Consider the following 20,838-nt stretch of genomic DNA (forward strand, 5'->3'; position numbering starts at 1 on the left):
TATTTAACTGTGAATATGTATCACACCATCTGTGTTGATAAATGGGGGAAAATGTCTGTGTGACACTTTGTGTTTCCATTTGTGAATGTGTGACAGTAAATCTGTGTTTATATCTGTATTCTTTTCGTGAGAGATCCTCTCATGCTTAAACTAAAGTTGTATTATTCTAGTTGAACCCTTACCACAATCAGCAAAAACAAGAAAAATACTACCAGTCTTTTAATGTAATAATTCAAAACTGACGCGTTAAAGAATTAACATAATTTAGAAAAAAGTTACATGATTTCTTGACCAAAGTGAATTGCGGTTTACAAAGCAACAAAAAATGAACATTTTTTTCTTTCACAGACACGAGGATTGAGAAAACATAGAGTAAATAATTATTTGTCAGGGGAGATGCCGGTAGTTGCTTCTCTCACTCAAATGAAAATCGAATTTTACAAAGATATTTTTGAAAGTATGTAAGTCTTTGGGCGGACGGGGGGGGGGAGACAGTGGAGTGAGTTGGCTGCTGATTGCAAGGACATGGACTTAGTGAGGGAAATAGTAATGATTTTAAAGTGTTTCGTTGATAAAACAATTGAATCCCCCTCCCGTCAATGAAGCTGTCAATCAAAAGGCGGTACTCTTTGATGTTGAGGAGCCGTCGCCTTGGTCCTAAACACAAACTGCTTCAGATCTTTTTTTCTCTCCCTGCTGCCGTACTTTCACTGAGGTTTTTTTTTCTCTCTCTCTCTCCTGCTCCAACTGAGTGCAACTTCACATTGTATTGATTCGGGGTGGGGGGGTGGGGGCAGGGGGTCCTGTATTACAACAAGCAGCACAAGTCCCAGGCAAAGGAACTTTGCAGAGTGAAGGAGAGGAGAGGTCGGGTGGAGGGGTGGTGGTGGTGGGGTGGGGGGTTGGGGGGGGGGGGGGAAATAATACTGAAGGGGAAACAAACCTGAGGAAAATGCCGCAGCTGAACAGCGGTGGAGGGGATGATCTGGGGGCGAACGATGAAATGATCTCCTTTAAGGACGAAGGGGAACAGGAGGAGAAAGCCTCCGAGAACGCTCTCACAGAGAGGGACTTAGCAGACGTGAAGTCATCGTTAGTCAGCGAGTCGGAGACTAACCAGAACGTGAATCCTGCATCCGATCTAGGGGTGAGTGAAAGAGTTTGATCTTTGCTCGTGTTAATACATTTTCAGTCTTATTCACGCACGCACACTAATGTGTGTAACACCGACAACCCCATCTCATGCAAATCCTTCTTTCACATGATTCCAAACAGGCGATCAGACGCTCACAGGACAATCAAAGAATTTACCAAGACAAATCCAGAGGTCACATCGATGACGGTATGTTGGCTTGTTTGTGTTTTTACTGTTTTGGATGTACCCGCCATAAAAGCAATCTTTATTTCATCCACCCCCCCCCCCCCCACTCCTTGTTCGCCAGTCGTTTGCAACCAAGTATGCTAAGTGCCAACGAGATGTTAAAAACTTTCTCCCCCCCTTTCCTTGTCTCCTGCAGCTTTGAAGCAGCGTCAAGATGGAGGGACATTCAAGGGGTCAGCCTACTCGGGGTATCCCCACTTTCTGATGCTCCAGGACCCCTACCTGTCTAATGGATCCCTTTCTCCATCTGTAAGTTCTGGGGGTATCTTATGCACATTGCAAGAACCGTACATCCACCCGTCTTATTCTTTCAGACTCATTGTCTTTAGGAAGTGGGAAGGGAGAATTAATGTTCTTGTGGCAGGAAACAAAAAGCTCATCAGCTCACTCAGAAGTTAAATTCAAGGTTTGGGTTGTGGGTTTCATGGGGTCTTCTTCTCCCCTCTTCCCCACCCCCAGCCCCCTTTGAATTCGCAGAGTGCCTGGTATCTGGGAATTAAACTATAGTTAACACCTTGCTGAGATTCCCGGAGTCTCTCCTGGTTGGAGGTGTAGTTCAACACACCAAGTCAGTCAAAACAAAATGAAATGCATTGCCTCTGGTTGCCGCCTTGTTCCTGGAGAAGGGTAGTCATCATCACAGCATTTGTTTTTGCTGCTCTATGGTGTGAGTAAACAAACGCTAGAGGTTTGTCACTGTCAAGTTGTCCACCAGTAGCTTCAGTGTCTGGGTGGATTGAGGGAAGGAAGTGACGATCTCAGCTCGTTCTCGACTCCTCGTAACATTAAAGTTAAAGAAAACTGTCACAATGGTTTCGATTTTCTCAAACGTTTAACAACATTTTTGAGCTGGGTACTGGAACAGGCTGTCGGGGGACTAGCAATAGAATAAACAAAGTCTAATTCAGAGAAAACCCTGCTGTAGCCTGACAATAATCCTTTGTTTTTAGCTGGAATTTTGAAACATAAATATCACAGTCTGTACTATCAGTCTCCCTTATTTTCATCTTGTTCTTTACTGGGCAAAGAGTAAAACTTGTTCATCGTGTCTGAAAATATAATGATGTTCTTTTCAGTATGTTGTAAGCACTGAGACTTCCCAAAAATTGTTTCCCAATATCTAATCTCAATGACATTTAATATAGTCCAAAAGTAGAGAACAATATATTTTTGAAATGATATCCAGCCCCTTTCAAAAAAAGAATCTGCACCAGTCTACGGTACAGAAAATGTGCACAGAAATCACCTCCACCCAGTTGAGACTGTGGTATTAAAATATATTTGCAGTGCCTGAAAAAAAAGTTGTATCTCAAAGTAATATCCCACGAAACCTTCTTTAAATCTAGGATTCAGCACTTCCCCAAGTAATGTTCTAAAATTCAATTCCACACAAAAATACTTGGAAACTGGCAAGAATGTCATTTTATGAAAATAAAACTTTCTTGATAAATAAGGTGTTTCAAATAAAAACTTATTCCACAAATATGCATATGTGATCACAAAATTAGACATTATTATGTTGAATTGGAAAGTGGCAGAGAACCCTATCTTAATTTTGCCCACTCTCTCATCAAGCTGATTGAAAAGATTGTGATGTCTATACACAAGTTTTTTGTTCCATAAACTTGCACAACAAGAACAGATACCATGCAAGCAACAGCTGTCAGTCAGTTTTCCTTTTTAATAACAAAACTCTTTGCTTATCTGATATCAGATAAATTCCTGTTGAGCATTTCCATCCAAAGCTCAAACATCCACAATATGTTGCTGTGATATTGTGTCTCGTATTGTTGTGCAATGTGGTTTGAGTGGTAGTTTTTTGCTCTCTCTGCAGTGGAGCCAAATGGAAATCTTTTCAGTAAGCAGATTTGCTTGAGGGCTCTAGGGCTCATGAAGCAGTGAGCAGGTGGGGGTTGGGGTGGGAGGAGTGGGGCTGGGGGTAGGTATGGTATCAAATTAGACATGAGCTTTCGTGTTAGCTTAGGAATACAACTATTGGGAAAAAAATCATTATTGTTAAATATCTGTTTACAACCTTAGAATTCCTGTGAATTAGGCATTTTCCTCACAAACAAAAAACAGAAGTTGCTGGAAAAGCTCAGCAGGTCTGGCAGCATCTGTGCAGAGAAATCAACGTTAGTGTTCCAAGTCCAGTGACCCTTTCTAATTTACAGCATCCGCAGTTCTCGTTAGTTTTTATAGGCATCTTGCTCATTTCTCATTGACAGACTGGCAGATGTCAGAAATCTCAAAAATGATGTAGATCACTGTCAGAATCCTTTGATCCTTTTCAGAATCAAACAGTTTAACAGAAAAACTTGACTACTTTGTGTTTTGGTAAACATTTTGATTTGAATAGTGAACTTAAACGCTGGTGACACAAGTGTGGGATTTTGTTTTCAGATGAATGTTGAGCTTGATCAAATGAAAGACCTGGGTATTTTTTGTGGGTACAGGCATTTTAATGATGGATGTTTCAGTTGTGTACAATGCATTTAATTCCCTCACACTGTCAGATTCATTATTTTTACGAAGGTTGTTTCTGTGAAGCCAGCACAAATTCAACAAAAATATCTCTAAGATATTAGGTTAAAGGGGAAAAATTATGTTAAAATATTGTGCAATATTTTGATCTTTAATGCATTAAGTTCCAAAAATGATTTGTCTTTGGGCTGTGATTATATTGCTAGAGCAGATAGGAAGATCAATAAGAATGGTACTGTTGTCTGCTAATACCTTGGAAATTTCACCAGACAACGTGGTCATGCCAATCTTTAAATTCTCAAGTCAGATTTGGAAAGAAACCTGACTTTGGATCCAGCTTTCAGTCCCTGCCAAGTTGAATGGAATGAATGCCACCTCAAATATAAACTTCAGGAAAAAAAACTGAAAGAGTTGGCTATTACAGTTTAGTGCATTGACATGCTGTTATAGTTGAAATTTAAAATTTAAAAATTGCCATCTGAGGTACCCCACAGTTCCCAGAGAATGTTAGCCATTTAAGAGTTAAAAGGAGCTTTGATGGTGATACAGTCTTTAGATAGTGGAAAATACCTTTTGAAACAGAATGCAAAAGAAACCTCAGCCCATCTATCTGTCCATGAAATATAAAAAAATTATTCCACGTTTGTGAAACTCCAAGTTGAAAACTTATGTTGTATTGAGTGAATGCGATTGCATTGTACTTCACTTCTTCCGAATGTTTTTACGTACAGTTGGCAATGACAGCACATGCTTAAATTCATTCACCAATCAACAGTTGCTGTCAGACAATGGAAAGAAAAGCAATGATCACACCCTTGGGTCTTAGGTACTTTCTTCCCTACAACGTTTATTCAGTGTTGTTATACTTGAGGTGGAGTGGGTGTGGGGCATGGGTTTGGAGCAGTTAGCTGAATTGTCTAGATGGCTAGTGTGTGGTTCAGGAATAACATCAACAGAATGATTTGGAAATGCTGGTGTTGGATTGGGGTGTACAAAGTTAAAAATCACACAACACCGGGTTATAGTCCAACAGATTTATTTGGAAGCTAGTGCTTCCAAATAAACCTGTTGGACTATAACCTGGTGTTGTGTGATTTTTAATTATCAACAGAATGTACTCAGTTCTACTCTGGCTGAGGCAGACTTGGGTCCTGCTTGCTTCTAATAGTAAGAAGGCAATGTCATATTGACAATTCTCAAAAGCTGCCAAGAATGAAGCATCTGCAGACAATGAGCTAAGGACCTGCCTTCAGGCATAGTTTGAATGAATGAATACACCGAGGTACACCATCAGCATTTCCCTCCAACAAAAGTTTTAGTCGTTTTGTTTCAGATATGTTAAACCTAATTCTTGATGGACCTGAGCTTCCAGCATTAATAGTTTGGGTGTATTTGTGCAAATTAGCACTAACTTGTCAGTATCACGGAACGGATGAGTGATGGAATTGTTCCATTGGTGCAATGGAAGTTGTTTTATTAAATTTAAAGTAAAGGCCTTTTGTTGGTAGAAAGCAGTGAAATACCCGACTTGGGAATGCTCTGTGAAAATGACCATGAAAAATTATTAACACATCTGTCATTTTCAGCTCTGAGTGTTTTTACCAACCATCTTAATGTCCCTTCATTTTATCCTTTAAAGATTTCATAAGTAAATAGTGTTCTTATACAAGTGAGTTTGTTAATAATTTGGGATTTTATAGCCTACATACATAAGTCTTGTCCTGTGCTTGTCACCTCAGAATGAGGGCAGACAGATCCTAGTCCCTGATGGTTAAATGGTTAGATAGGTCAATTGACAGAGGGATAAAATGAACAATCCAACACACACACACACCTTCTTGATTCTGTTCAGCACCTGCCAGTAACATGGAAAGCTCATCAAATTGGCCAGGTAGGCAGAGCAAAGTTGGGGACGTGGGTGAAGATTATAACAGTTTAGTTTTGTCTGAAATAGGAAAGGTGTATAATCTGTAGATCAACACTGATCACAGTTTTTCAATCCCACCACAGAACAAGCTGTACTTCAGTAGCAATGGTTGAATTTGAATAACGGAGTTGGATATCATGATAATTCACTTGTAAATTCATTATTTTTCTCTCATTTAGGACAACGTGAAAATATATTTTTTGTAGCTTCAAATGACAAATCCTAAGTTTGACTCTATGGAGGTTATATTTAAAACATTTGAAATCACTTGCCCTGAATGACAAAAATTGCCCGACCTCCTCTTATACACAAGACCCCATCAGTCTCCTGCCTCCTATTATTTTACCACACATGCTTTTTCAAAGGAGTTTGAAAAATCCAAATTACATTAGAAATATTATTAGACGTGATTTAAATTTAATGCAGTTGTTTAAGATAATTATTTATCATAATCAACACGTCAAAATCTGAAACCTTATCTGTTTTTGAGGGGAAAGGGAACAACCATGAAACAATTTGCATTATATCGCGTATTTAATGGAGAAAACTGTCCCATGGTACCATGGACCTTTGACTAGGCCCAGTCTGCTCAAACTACGATGATAATTTTAAAAGCTTTATTTGTTTTGGAAACAGATCGTAAAACAAGCTTAAGATGTGTAGATTGTGGATTGTTGGAAGGAATCAGGATGTTTGTGAAGCAGCAGTGTGAAATCAATAATATTGCAAATGTCTGTCGGAAGCTCAATTTGGGATTTGAGCCTTATCTCCATAGTAATGGCCAGCTTTGGATGTCTGTTGGGTGTCCAAGCTTGCTGATTTGTCCAGGCTTCCTAAAATTCAACAGCTTGGATAGGAAGATTGTCCATATGTACGTCTTGTTGGGAAAGTGAATGGCAAAGTGGATTGGACACTAGCTAGCAGCAGTCTCCATTGTTAATGCAGAGGCTGTTGTTAATGCAAAGGCGCAAGCAGTGCTGCTCCTGATTCTATAATAACATAATTAGATAACTTTATACTTTCCTTTAAGTCCCTTAAAAGGCCAGTGAATATTCCATGATGGACCTGGGAAAATCTGAGCCAAGGATTTACAATGTAAACTCCATGTGTTTTTTTATGTCTGATTTTGTCTCTGGACCTTGGTCACAATATTTATGGAGCCAAATACCCACTTCAGGGATCCTGAGCAAACAAACTATCTATAGAGGCTACCAAACTCTGAATCAGAAAACCCTGCCAGATTTTGTTCAGTTGCTCTTTTCTCTGTCATATTCTCCTCAGCTATTAAAACAAAGCCTAGATTTTCTAGAGTATATTTATGGCAAAATGACATTGATAATGTGATGATATTTCGATAATCTTGTGTGACATTTGGGAACTTGGCATCTATTTTGAAAAATGAGCTAAAAGGCACATGATATCACCGATATTTTCCCTCTCCAACTGAGAAGAAGTTTGCCAGTCCTTTTCATAAAGTTGCCGGAGATCAAACTGAATAGAGGATTTGTTCTTCATATGGGGTCTGGGCGTTTTGAGTGTAATTGAGATCTAGTGTTTTCATTTAGCAAAGTAGCCAAGTATCATGGAAATAGTTCGAATGAAAGTACGGACTGCCTTAAGTGCCAAACAACGTTAATGATTTAAACACTTTGATCTGCCTGGACTTAACCAAATGTTATAGGAATGAAGATTACTTGGCAGTTCACTGTGGAAAATCCATGTAGTAACCACAAGTCCCATGCTACTTGTGAATATGCTTATCATTCAATTGCTTTACCACATACCCTCCCATGCCTACCCCGACCACCACCATCCCCATCCAACTCACTTAGCATGGGGGCAGCAAAACTAAGTGCTGACTGTTTTAAGCTTTTCAAAAGCCTACTGTCCCCACATAGTGCTCTATCAGAGCAAAATGTTGAACAATGTGGAGCTCAAACACAGTTAATAGCCATTCCCTGCAAGGATCCTGTTCCAATATCATCTCCTCAACCCTTCTCCACACCATAAGACATAGGAACAGAATTAGGTCATTTGGCCCATCGAGTCCGCTCCACCGTTTGATCATGGCTGATGTGCTTCTCAATGCCAATCTCCTGCCTTTTCCCTGTTACCCTTGATCCCCTTACCAATCAAAAACCTATCTATCTCTGTCTTAAATACACTCAATGATTTGGCCCCCACAACCTTCTGTGGTATGAGTTTCACAGATTCGCCGCCCTCTGGCTGAAGAAATTCCTCTCATCTCAGTTCTAAAGCGTCACCCTTCATTCTTAGACTGTGCCCTCAGGTCCTAGTCTCTCTTACTTGTGGAAACATATTCTCCACATCCACTCTATCCAGTGGGCTCTTAGTATTTTGTGAGTATCAATTAACACCACCACCACCACACAACTATCTCCCCCCCACCCCACCCACCCCGGTCCTTCTAAACTCGATGAAGTATAGAATTAGAGTCCTCAACCACTCCTCATATGATAAGCCTTCATCCCTACAAGCCTTCATTCTTGTAAACCTGCTCTGGATTATCCAATCAAGCAGATCCTTCCCAAGATACAGGGCCCAAAACTGCTCATAGTACTCCAAATGTGGTCTGACCAGAAATCTGTACACTTTCAGCAGTACATTTCTGCTGTTGTATTATAGCCCTCTTGAAATAAATGCTAACATTGCATTTGCCTTCCTAACTGCTAACTGAACCTGCGTGTTAATCTTAAGAAATTCCTGAACCAGGACCCCCAAGTCCTTTTGTGCCTCAGATTTCCGAAACCTGTCTCCATTTAGAAAATAGTCTACCCCTCTTTCTTTCCTGGCAAAGTGAATAACTGCATATTTATATTCCATCTTCCTTTTCTTTGACCACTCTCTTAGCCAGTCAAAATCCTTCTGCAGTCTCCTAACTTCTTCAACAGCCCCTCCACCTATCTTTATGTCAGATGCAGCAATGCTTTCACTTCCTTTGTCCAGATGGTTAATGTCTAAAATGAATAGTTGTGGTCCTAACATAGATACCTGCAGAACTCCACTACTCACTGGCTGCCATCCAGAAAAAGACTCTTTTATCCCCACTCTCTGCCTTCTACCAGTCAGCCAATCCTCTATCCATGCCCTACCCCTAACGCTATCGACTCTTTTCTTATTTAGCAGCCTCCTATGTGGCACCTTGTCAAAGGTCTTCCAGACATCCGAATCACACCTATTATCTAACTTGCTGGTCACCCCTTCAAAGATTTTTCCGGTATGACCTTCCCTTAATGAAGCTGTGCTGTCTCAGCCCTGCTTTACACTTCCAAGTACTTCACAATATCGTCCTTAATAATAGACTCTAAAATCTTACTGTGATTGACATTAGGCTAACCAGCCTAAAATTCCCTGCTTTCTTCCTTCCTCTCTTAAACAGGGGTCAGACCTTTCGGACCTTCACTGACTTCAGTGATTCCTGAATGATCACCACCAATGTGTCCACAATCTTCTCAGCTGTCTCCTTCAGAACTCTGGGGCACAGTCTATCTGGTCCAAGTGATTTTTCTACCGTCAGACCTTTCAACTTCCCCAGCACCTTCTCCTTCGTGATGGCCATTACAGTGACCTCTGTTCTTGACTCTCTTGAAGTTTTAGTATGCTACTGGTGTCTTCCTTAGTGAAAACTGATGCAAAGTACCAATTCAGTTCCTCCACAATTTCTTTGTTCCCCATTACTACTTCACCCGGCCAAGCATAAAAAGAATGAAGCACATCTACCTCACATATCTGTAGGAGCATGATACAGGAGGTGTTCTCCAGGAAAGTTAACGATTTAATTAAAACAAAGTATTTTGTTGAATGAACTATTCAAACTAATGTTCAGGGGTGCGTGGGTTAGGTGCATTAATCAGGTGTAAATGTAGAGTAATAAGGTAGAAGAATGGGTCTGGGTGGGTTCCTCTTCGGAGGGTCGGTGTGAACTTGTCAGGTCAAATGTTTCCACACTTTAAGGATTCCATGTTCTGTGTAGTCAGCAAGAAAGGCGCTGCAATTAACCTTACTGCATTACAATAGTGACTACTTCAAAAATACTTGAGATAAAACACTTAGGATAGTCTGTGATTATAAAAAGCATTATACACATAGAAGTGTTTTACTTTTAGGATTTGGGGATTTAAGGTGGAACATCAGTCATGGTTTAGTCTTATTAATGTTGTCCAGCCACTGGTCCCAGAGAGAATGCAAGTGTATGCATCAGGAGTGAAGTTTTCCATGTTAGTTTGCCTATCAATACTCATTGCCTAGGCTCACAAGGAGAATACCAGTTTGAATGAAGAATTGGTGATCTGCCAGGGTCAGTGAGTCTACATCTCCCAGGAATAGTCAGTGCCTTCTTGTACCTTGTGAAATCCTTTTCCACCCATACCAGTGCTTCTATATCCTTTTTTTATGATACTCTAACTAGAAAAGTACACATTAACCTCAGTACAATCTAAACAAAGTTCAATAAAAAAATAGCATACCTTCTCTTCTTTCCAATTGCAATAAACTGAAATGCTTAGCTTGATTTTATTATCCTTATTAACTTGTCACTTCTTATAGAGATTTGTATATTTGTGTTCCCGGATCCCTTTACTGCTGTACTCCATTTAGATTCTAATTTTGTAAGTAATATGCAACCTCCTTATTATTAACACGAGGTAACAGTATTGACGAGGCTTCTGGTGTCATAGGCAAGTTTAGAAATTGTACTTTCATTCCAAATTTTAAATTATTAATTTAAATTATTGATATAAATTGTGAGCAACAGTAACCCCAGCATTAACCTTTGTCGAACCGTACTTTGTATCTCTGTCACACTGAATCCTTGACCCCTCTTCAAAGGATTCAATGTGGACAGTCAACAAAGACCTTCACTTTTGAAATTCATGCTGACTATATAGCATTGCATTTTTGATTTATAAATGTTCTACTATTGGAATTTAATTAGCTTTCCTAATTGATGTAAAGGTGACTGGACTATACTCTCTTGGATATGTTCAAGCTTCCTTCTTAAATATTGGCATAATGTCAGCTATCTGTCTTAGTCTTTTGGGCATTACATGTTTTCCTAATTAATTGTTATACATCTATAATATTGTGTCTGCAGTGTCTTCTGTAGATTCTTTTATTATGTGTGAATACAATCCATTTGGACCAGGAGTCTTATTCTGTTTAAGTACTTCATTTAATACTTCTGTGATTTCTACATTAAATGTAATTATGTTATTTCCTATCTTATCTTCTCATCTCGTGTCTGATTAATATTTTTTTCATTTTTCAATTGATGTCTGTGATTTATCCTATCCAATTTACAGTGGCCCATTCCATTTCTGACTTTTTATTTATTAATATTTCTCTGGAATATTTTACTATTTGGTTTTGTGTCCCTAATAATTTTACAGTTTCTCTTTGCCTTCTTAACTGTTTTTTGTCTTCTTTTCTAATATCTAAGCCATAGTTCACAAAGGACAATGGGCACCTCACTCCACTAGAGAAAGACAGTTGGCTTGAAATAGTTTCAGGAATACAAATGTGACGCTAGGCAAAGGAGCACAGCTGCTACAGGAATTGGAATAGGTCTTTAAGAAACATTCCTCATCACACTCTATATACCTAGCTGAACAAAAAAAAAATCCACAATATCTTAGTATTCTCCCTTGTAATGCTCCTTTTTGCTGTCCATATACTTAATTCATACCTTGGACCCAACGCTCAAGTTTTCCCTTGTGTCATTATTCATCCACATTATTCACCCCCCCTTAAGTATTTAGGTTATACCTGCATGTTAGTGGATATACTCTTTCTGGTCTGTTGAACACCTTTTGAAATGTTGCCCGTTGTTGTTTTTCATCATTTGCTGCCAATATTGTGCTCCATTTTGTTTTTTCAAGTTCTATTTCAGCTTCTCAAAATGGGCTTTTCTCGAATGTATTCCCATGAAATGTGTTAATAGAGTCATAGAGATGTACAGCACGGAAGCAAACCCTTCGGTAATCTTGTATCTTGCTCAATTAATATCTTAAAGTGTGTTATGTTATGGTCACTATTGCTGAGATTTTCATATGCATTCCTTCACATGTCTATTCTGCTTCACTACCCATTATTAGATTCAGTAGTGAATATTTCCTTGATGGACCTCTTATCTATTTACAATGTGTGAACTCTATTCCCTTATTCCCGTTACATATCTCTTGACCATAATTATTATTTTATGTATTTTCAGTCATGTCCCTAATTTATTAGCTTATTTTTCTTTCTGTGTCACTTCGTCTATTAAGTAGTTTTTAGAGAATCCATATTTTATCCTTTGTCTGTACTCACATGGATTCTAGGCCTGTGCTATTAATGGCTGCCTCATCTTTGTCTATTGCCAATATTTCCAGCATCACTTAAAGCTTTCAGTTTCCTGGAAGGGAAAAGTCTCATATATTAACACTAAAGAAAGGTCCTTACTTGATGTGTCCTTCTTTAGAGAACAGAGCAAAAGAAAATATTATTATAATATATGTGAAGTCCAAACAACAAAACTCTTTGGTGCAAGATCTTACTATAATATTTATTCCAGAGAAATGAACAGAACCACTCTGTCTGAACTGAAGCCAGGTACTATGTGAATGAATCTACTAATCATTTTCGAATGGTTTGACTTGATTTACTGATAAAATATTGAATGGGAGGTTGTAATAAAAAAGGGTTTGGGATGAATTGTCTACATTATTTAAATATTAAGAACTATGAACTAGATTGTTTCTAATATTATGTTTGATATTGAAACATGATGGGGAGAAATTGATCCTAACATATTTTGGCAAAAAAGCAGACATAATTTCCAGATACAATCTTGACTGTACAAAGCTATCAGCACCTTTGAATATCCTGATCAGGAGTTTATTGCCTAGCTATAGATCTTGAGCCAAATTGTGCAAACATTGGATCTAGCAGCTCAGAGAACATAGACATTGAAAGATAGAAAATAGGAACAGAAGTGGGCCATCAGCCCTTCAAGCCAGCTCTGCCATTCATGATCATCATGTTTGATCTTCCAACATAATAACCTGTTGTTGTTTTTTCCCTGTATCCATTGATCCCTTTAGCCTCAAACACTAGCATCGTAGAGATGTACAACAAGGAAACAGACCCTTCAGCCCAACACATCCATGCCGACTGCTTATCCGAAGTTAATCTAGTCCCATTTGCCAGCATTTGGTCCCTATCCCTCTAAACCCTTCCTGTTCATGTACCCATTCAGTTGCCTTTTAAATCTTATAATTGTACCAGCTCCACCAATTCCTCTGGCAGCTCATTCCATACATGTACCACCCTCTGCATGAAAAAGTTGCTCTTTAGGTCCCTTTTGAATCTTTCTCCACTCTAACTTTGGACTCCCCTACCCCGGGGAAAGACCTTGGCCATTCACCCCATCCATATCCCTCATGATTTTCTAAACTTCCATAAGGTCACCTCTCAGCTTCAACGCTCCAGGAAAAATAACCCCAGCCTGTTCAAACTCTCCAAACATGGCAACATCTTTGTAAATCTTCTCTGAGCCCTTTCAGGTTTCACAACATCCTCTCTACTGCTGGAAGACCAGAACTGAATGCAGCATTCCTAACCAATGTCATTAATAGCCACAACATGACCTCTCAACTCCTACACTCAGCGAACTGAACAATAAAGACAAACATACCAAAAGCCTTCTTCACTATCTTTATTGCCTGTGACTCCACTTTCAAAGAATTATGCACGTTCACTCCAAGGTCTCTTTATTTAGCAACACTCCCCAGGGCATTACTATTAAGTGTATAAGTCCTGCCCTGATTTGCCTTTCCAAAATGCAAACGTTTGATTGTGCAACTCAGATAAACCTAGAAACATGGAACAGAATTAGGCCATTTAGCCTTTTAATCCTGCTCTGCCATTCAATATAATCATCTTTGATCATCTAACACAATAACCCGTTGCTTCTTTTTTACCATATCCGTTGATTCTAAATTGATCCACTATATTCAACTTGTACTATGTACTGGTCGCAGTTGCTTTCTATGGTATCAAATTCCACAGGCTCATCACTGTCTGGGTGAAGAAATTAAGAACATAGGAACAGGAGTAGGCCATTCTGCCTCTTGTGTCTGTTCCACCATTCAATAAGATCAGTGACCTAACTATATATGCCCACCATGGGGCCATATCCCTTGATACCATTGTTTAATAAAAAAATTATCTATCTCAGATTTAAATTTAACAATTGTATTAGCACTGACAGCCATTTGAGGAAGAGAGTTCCAAACCTCCATTCCTCTTCGCACGTAAAAATGCTTTCTAACATCTCTCCTGAATGGCCTAGCACTAAATTCTTAGACTATGCTCTTGGTTCTAGAATCTCCAATCTTTACCTACCCTGTCTTTACCTGTTAATGTCCTGAGGTCATTAGTTATATCACTTCTTAACATTCTAAATTTTGGAGAATAAAGGCCTAACTTGTCTAATCTGTCCTCAGAACATGACCCCTGAAGTTCAAGTATCATCCTTATAAACCTGTGATGAACTCTCTCCAAAGTTAAAACATCCTTCCCAAGGTGTTTTGCCCAGATCTGCTCTCAGTACTGTCAGTGGGATCAACCTAGGGCTTTATATAACTACAGTATAATATCTACATACTTATACTCCAGCTCTTTAGATATGAAGGCCAGCATTCCATTGACTATTTTTTGCACCTGAACCCTCAGTCTTATTGGACATCTACTGTATTTAACTTTGTACATCATAAAATATACTCTGATCTAACCTTTTTCAATCCAAATTGGATAACCTCACACTTGCTTATATTAAAATCTATCTGCCATAGCTTTGCCCATTCACCTAAACTATCATTATCCTGTTGTAATTTTATGCTGTCATCAACAAGGTCTACAATGCTGCCCAATTTTATGTAGTCAACAAATTTGGATATTTGACTTTTTATATCATTATTCAAGTTGTTAATGAATATTGTGAATAATTGAGGTCCAACACAGATCCCCAAGGCTCCTGCCAATCTGAGCACTTACCTGTATTTCAACTCTCTGTTTCCTGCCACTCAACTAATTTCCTATCTATGTCAGTAATGTTGCCTCAATTCTGTGAGCTTCCACCTTAGCTGACAGTGGGACTTTATCAAAAGTCATATAAACCACATCCATTCACTTACCTCTATCCACCACCTTTGTTACCTCTTTAAAAATTCAATGAGGTTTTTCAAGCATGACCTACCCTTCATGACTTCATGTTGTCTGTCCCTGATTAATTGAAATTTTTTGAGGTGATCACTTACCCTATCCTTGATTGGAGACTCCAATAATTTCTGCACCCCAGATGTTCGGCTAACTGGCCTGTAATTCCCTAGATTCCTTGTCACCCTTCCTAAAAAGAGACTGACATAAGCAAATTCCAATCCAGAGGTACAACTCCTGAATCCAAGGAACTCTGAAAGATTATAATTAGGGCCAGTGAATGGAAACCATCAGATCCTGGGGATTCATCATTCTTCAGTTCCATTAATTTCCCCACTATTAATGATTTGCTTAAGTTTTGAATGTTATTTAAACTGTGTCCCTGATCTTCTGTTAAGATTTTTGGGGCTTCCAGCAAGCTATCCTCCTTTTCTGTTGCGAATACTGAAGCAAAATAATTGTTCAGCATGTCTACCATTTTCCCATGTCCATTGACAACGTCCCTAGAGTAGACCAATAGTACTCTTAACTAGTTGCTTTCCCTTTACATAACTATCAGATTTCTTCTTCTCAATCCATCAGAGTTATCCTTCCTACAGACTACCTAACTGAAAGAGAATTTTAGCATTGTCATAATTGACTCTGGTTGAGAAAGCTACCTCAGCAGGTTATATATTGAATATTGGAACTTTATCGATGTTAATGATTCCATCCCTTATTACTCGAATGCACTGATTTTTAAAATATTTATTCATTGGATGCAAGCATAGCCAGCGCTTGTTGCCCATTTATAATTATCCTTAAGAAAATGGTACAGTCTATAGGAGGAGTAGGTACACACACAATGCCGTGGGCGGCACGGTGGCACAGTGATTAGCACTGCTGCCTTACGGTGCCAGAGACCTGGGTTCAATTCCCGCCTCAGGCGACTGACTGTGTGGAGTTTGCACATTCTCTCCGTGTCTGCGTGGGAATGCTCCTGTTTCCTCCCACAGTTCAAAATGTGCGGGTTAGATGAATTGGCCATGCTAAATTGACCGTAGTGTTAGGTGAATGGGTAAATGTAGGGGAATGGGTCTGGGTGGGTTGTGCTTCGGCGGGTCGGTGTGGACTTGTTGGGCCGAAGGGCCTGTTTCCACATTGTAAGTAATCTAATCTTTGGGCGGCATGGTGGCATAGTGGTTAGCACTGCTGCCTCACAGTGCCAGAGACCCGGGTTCAATTCCCACCTCAGGCGACTCTCTGTGTGGAGTTTGCACATTCTCCCCGTGTCTGCGTGGGTTTCCTCCGGGTGCTCCGGTTTCCTCCCAGAGTCCTAAAATGTGCAGGTTAGGTGAATTGGCCATGCTAAATTGCCCGTAGTGCCTGTCCTCAGATTTTGCCTGTCCTCGGATGCTGCCTGAACTGCTGTGCTCTTCCAGCAGCACTGATCCAGAATCTTGTTTCCAGCATCTGCAGTCATTGTTTTTACCTAAATTGCCCGTAGTGTTAGGGCCTGTTTCCACACTGTAAGTAATCTATTACAGGAAAGGAATTCCAGGATTTTGATCCGGTCACAGTGAAGGAAGAGTGATATAACCTGCAGTTGGGTTGGTATGTATCTGAAATTTTATATTATTTTATATTGGTAGCTATTTTTAACATAAATCATTTAGTCACCAAGGATTACTTAATCTTATTGCAATTTTCTTCCTTAATTGCCATGAGCATAATGTAGCAAAATTACTTGGGCATTCCACCATTGTTCTCAGTAGAGGATGCCAGAATTCCATGGTAATAGTGGAAACACAGTTATGTGGGGGCTTCATAACTATGAGTTATGAAGAGTTTCCAAAGAATCTCTTTGGGAGTTTCCAAAGAATCTGTTTAATAAGAGGAATGTCCATCCACCTGTTAAAACTAAGCTAAAGGACCGGTGGGAGCAATGTCAGGGGCCTGTTCTTGGCCTTACAAGTTCTTTTCCTGACGTTGGATAGGAGCCAAGTGTGGTAATGACAGTCAGAACACAGAGTGGGTGAGATATAACAGGACAAGATTACATCTAGTGGGCTTCTGCATCTGGCAAATATCTGCTTGGACTGTTAAAAGAGATCTTTTAACAAATGAAGTCCCTTGACTAGCTCTCTCATTTGAGGCAATGATCTAGCTCAAGGAATCTAGGCTGTCTCAAGCAAGAGTTTCCACTAAATCAGTACATAAGATGGCCTTATGTCTTCCTGTTCCGTACAAATAAGATGCCCTCACACTGACTGGAACATGTTTTGTAATGGTCAGTGCTGGAGGGTACGATCCTGGCACAACTGCAAAGTTAATTGCCTATATAATTTAGGGTGCTGAGTTTGTATTGCAAGATCTTTCCATCTTCAAAAGAAGGAGCAGCTAAACTATAAATATATATTTATGTATATATAAATAAATATATATATGTATAATATGTCATATTGTAAATTGCTGTTTGTTCAACTGCAAGGCTTGGCTTCCAACAGTGAAAAAGTTAATTTTACTTCTAAGACTGAGCTACCACTCTATGTTCAATTACACTTTAATACAGATTAGAAACATATTATATCTGTAAACAATTACATTCTTAATTCTTCAAGTGGTGAACTTCATTAAAGGGCCGCATTATGAAACATTAAGTTGGAGCCACGCCGAAGTACAGATTGCCCTATCAAATCCGCAGACTTCTCCAGCAGAGCTGAACCAATGAAACCTCTACAGAGTCAGACTGCTGATGACATCAGCAGAAACCATCTTAATCCCTTTCAATTAGAATCTTAGTAGGTTTTCAAGCAAGAATTACTTTAACTCTGTAATCTACCAAGATTTGAAAGAATTTGTGGCAGAGAATTTCTGTGGAGTTCCTCATCAGTTCCTGTGATTTTGGTGAATGATTAGTGGAACCCCCAGGAGAACAGTGTAATCAGTCATTTTTAGTCTGTTAATGCCATTTCCTCAAAGGCTCTGAAGTTATGGAAGGAGATTAGGATAACCCATGCACAAATTCCAGGCATATACCTTTTGAGTTTTATTAAGCTGCAGGGTAGATTTCTACATTTGCCATTTCTAAAGAAATTAAACATGTAGGCCTATTTACATTTGTCATAGGAGCAGCAGAGGAAATCATCCTTGCAAATATATTTATATATCTAACCATCACTTAAATATATAGCAGTTCTTTACTCAAGGCAGTTGCTTTTAACGAGGTGGAAGGTATTACTGTCAACCCCAAATATTGTGCTTAACTGACAACTGCGATGATTATGTGCATGTTAACCTATGGCAGCTAACAAAAGCTCAAAGTCTCACTGTCAACTCAAAGTGACCTGAATATAGCCTTGGGGCAAGTAATTGCACTAAGCCATAGGCTTGTCAACACTCAAGTTTCAGATCTTTTCAGCATTTTTAGAGAAAGAAATGGGGTCAAAGTCATTTGTATGTATCTTAGCCCTCTGTCAATGAATGTGATTGTTGAGTTATTTTAAAAATGTTCCTGGCTCTCACTTGTTCTCCAAGATAAAACGGGAAATGTTTCTTTGGATAGTTTTGTTTTGATCGAGGAATGCACGGAAACAGCAAAAATAAGAGTGGAGTAGGTTATTTGGCCCTTCAAGTCTGCTCCACTCTGTACCCTGTTGCCACGTTTTCTCCATACCCTTTGATTCCTGTGTTCGAAGAGCTATAGCTAACTTCTTTTTGAAAGCATTCATATTTTGGCCTCAATCACAGGCATACCATCCTCTGGTGAAGAAATTTCTCCTCATTTCCTAAATGACCTACCCCATACCCTTAAGTTATGACTCCTGGTTCTGGAGTGCCCATTCATTGGCAACATCCTTCCTGCATCTACGGTGCCTGGTCCTGTTAGAATTTTCTGTGAGATTCCCCACTTTTGTGAGAAAGCAATAGGTGGATGAAGGTGAGGGAGAAAGTGATAGGTCAGAGGGGACAGTGATGGACAGGTCCGGAAGGTGATGCCAAGTTGGAGGCTTGGGACGGGATAATGTGGGGGGAGGAGAAATGAGGAAGTTGTTAAAATCCACATTGTCCCGTGTGGCTGCAGAATCCCAAGGCGGAATATGAAGCGTTCTTCCTCCAGGCGTCAGGTGGTAACAGTTTGGTGATGGAGGAGGCCCAGGACCTGCATGTCCTTGACGGAGTAGGAGGGGGAGTTGAAGTGTTCAGCCACGGGCAGTGGGATTGGTGGGTGCGGGTGTCCCAGAGATATTCTCTGAAACCATCTGAAAAGATGCATTGAAACCTTCAAGGATTGATTGAAAGCTCTACACTTGTAGAGTCTGTAATTTCCCAATGAAGAAGATATACCCCAAACTCACATTCCTATTTCAAATATCCATGAATTAAAAAGCACAGATTGCAGGCTGTGGGAAGCAAAGTGCATGCCAGGGATTTAACCATCTAAAACAGTGCAACTCATGGGTTTTCTGCTGCCTTCCTAACCAAATGAATTGTATTAACCAAGACATTGGCTTGTAGGATTGTTTAGGCTCACAAATTTGACTGTATGGCAGTGAGGCATCGGAATTCTGACGGAGTTATTTCCCAATTTTAATCCAAGGCTTCCAAAACTGATTCAGGCATGAAGTGGAACCATCTTGAGGGGATGAGCTTGGCATCAACAAAGTCATTTGATTTGATGAGATGGTGGTGTACCCATGTGCCAATGTCTTCTTATTTCTATCAGAATTAAGTTTGGAGCAGAGAGATCATGGTCACTGTTCCCACACTGCTACAGTTTAAGGCTCTTAAGTGTTTAATTAAGGAACACAGAAGACTTCAGTCAGATGCCACTGAGATTAACCCAGCTGCAAGTAGACTGTCCCCCTATAGCCTGGGTGATTTATACTCTTGGAGCGGGATAGATGCAACCTTTGATCAATGGCAAGCTGCGCCTGATTGAGAAACTGTCCACTGATAACCAACTACCTTGCTTTGTTTCTGCAGCCACAGTTTCCCCTCTCTCTGTAATCTCCAAACCAGAAATGACTCCTCTCCATTCCCTTACACCTTGATCCTCTGCAATCCTGGATGCCCTTCCACCAGCTTCCACATCCTCTCAGATAGGGGAAGAGCAAGTACAAGAGCTACAAGCTACCGATTGGCCAGCAGCTCCTGTTGCCTGGGACTTCTGCCCCTATGATCCTAATTGCAGTCTGTGGTCCACTGGTGGCCTCACCAGTGACTGATTGACATTAGGTTTGGTGGGCCTACTCTAGACTAAGCAATGCTGGTGTCTAGCGAGCTCTCCAGCTTGCAGTTGAGATCTGCACCATGTCAACAAGATACCAGCCATGGTATCTGTTGTCCTTGTCAAGATCAACAAATTCAGCATAGACCATGGACTGAAGTTAGGATGTGGGGTCAGTTAATGTTTTACTTTGCAGTGTCATTATAAACTATCTCAAGCATGAGCCTATATCGTGTCATTTAGCACAGTTATTATGCTAAGTAATTTAATTATGGTGACATTTATTCAACAAATTAGGTTTTGCTGTACCTGTGTCATTATGTCCAACTAATAGCCATGTCGTTTTTTTTCTCCCTACTTTTCCACTTTGTATGCTGTAGATGTCATACAGACTTTTGATAAAACTTTAGTCATACAAACTATTACCATGCACACTGGATTAACTCTTTTAAACCTCACTTTTTTCATGGCATTGTTAAGTTTTTTTTAAGGTTATACCAGAGGAACAAATCACTTAAAAAAAATTCAAAGCAAACTTGCAAAAAAGCAAATGGATGTTTAGTTTGAAAAGTGTAGAAACCCTTTGATTTATGGCACAATACAGTAGCTTCAACGAACTGC

At 39.7% G+C, this 20,838-nt stretch overlaps 1 protein-coding gene across 4 annotated transcripts in view; it reads left to right on the forward strand.

Moving 5' to 3' along the window:
* Positions 1 to 927: 927 nt before the first annotated feature.
* The window catches only part of LOC122556583 (transcription factor 7-like 2), a 243,554-nt gene continuing 223,643 nt past the window's right edge, over positions 928 to 20,838 (forward strand). For all 4 annotated transcript variants that reach the window (XM_043703431.2, XM_043703435.2, XM_043703434.2 and 1 more), the window contains exons 1-3: positions 928 to 1,147; positions 1,276 to 1,342; positions 1,518 to 1,630. In XM_043703431.2, the coding sequence (XP_043559366.2) occupies positions 953 to 1,147; positions 1,276 to 1,342; positions 1,518 to 1,630 (375 nt within the window). In that variant the 5' untranslated portion in view covers positions 928 to 952. The remainder of the gene's footprint in view (positions 1,148 to 1,275; positions 1,343 to 1,517; positions 1,631 to 20,838) is intronic.

The sequence above is a fragment of the Chiloscyllium plagiosum genome, unplaced genomic scaffold (genome assembly GCF_037043375.1).
Source record: "Chiloscyllium plagiosum isolate Xiang-an unplaced genomic scaffold, Cpla_swu_hap1 HiC_scaffold_16, whole genome shotgun sequence".
Lineage (NCBI taxonomy): Eukaryota > Metazoa > Chordata > Chondrichthyes > Orectolobiformes > Hemiscylliidae > Chiloscyllium > Chiloscyllium plagiosum.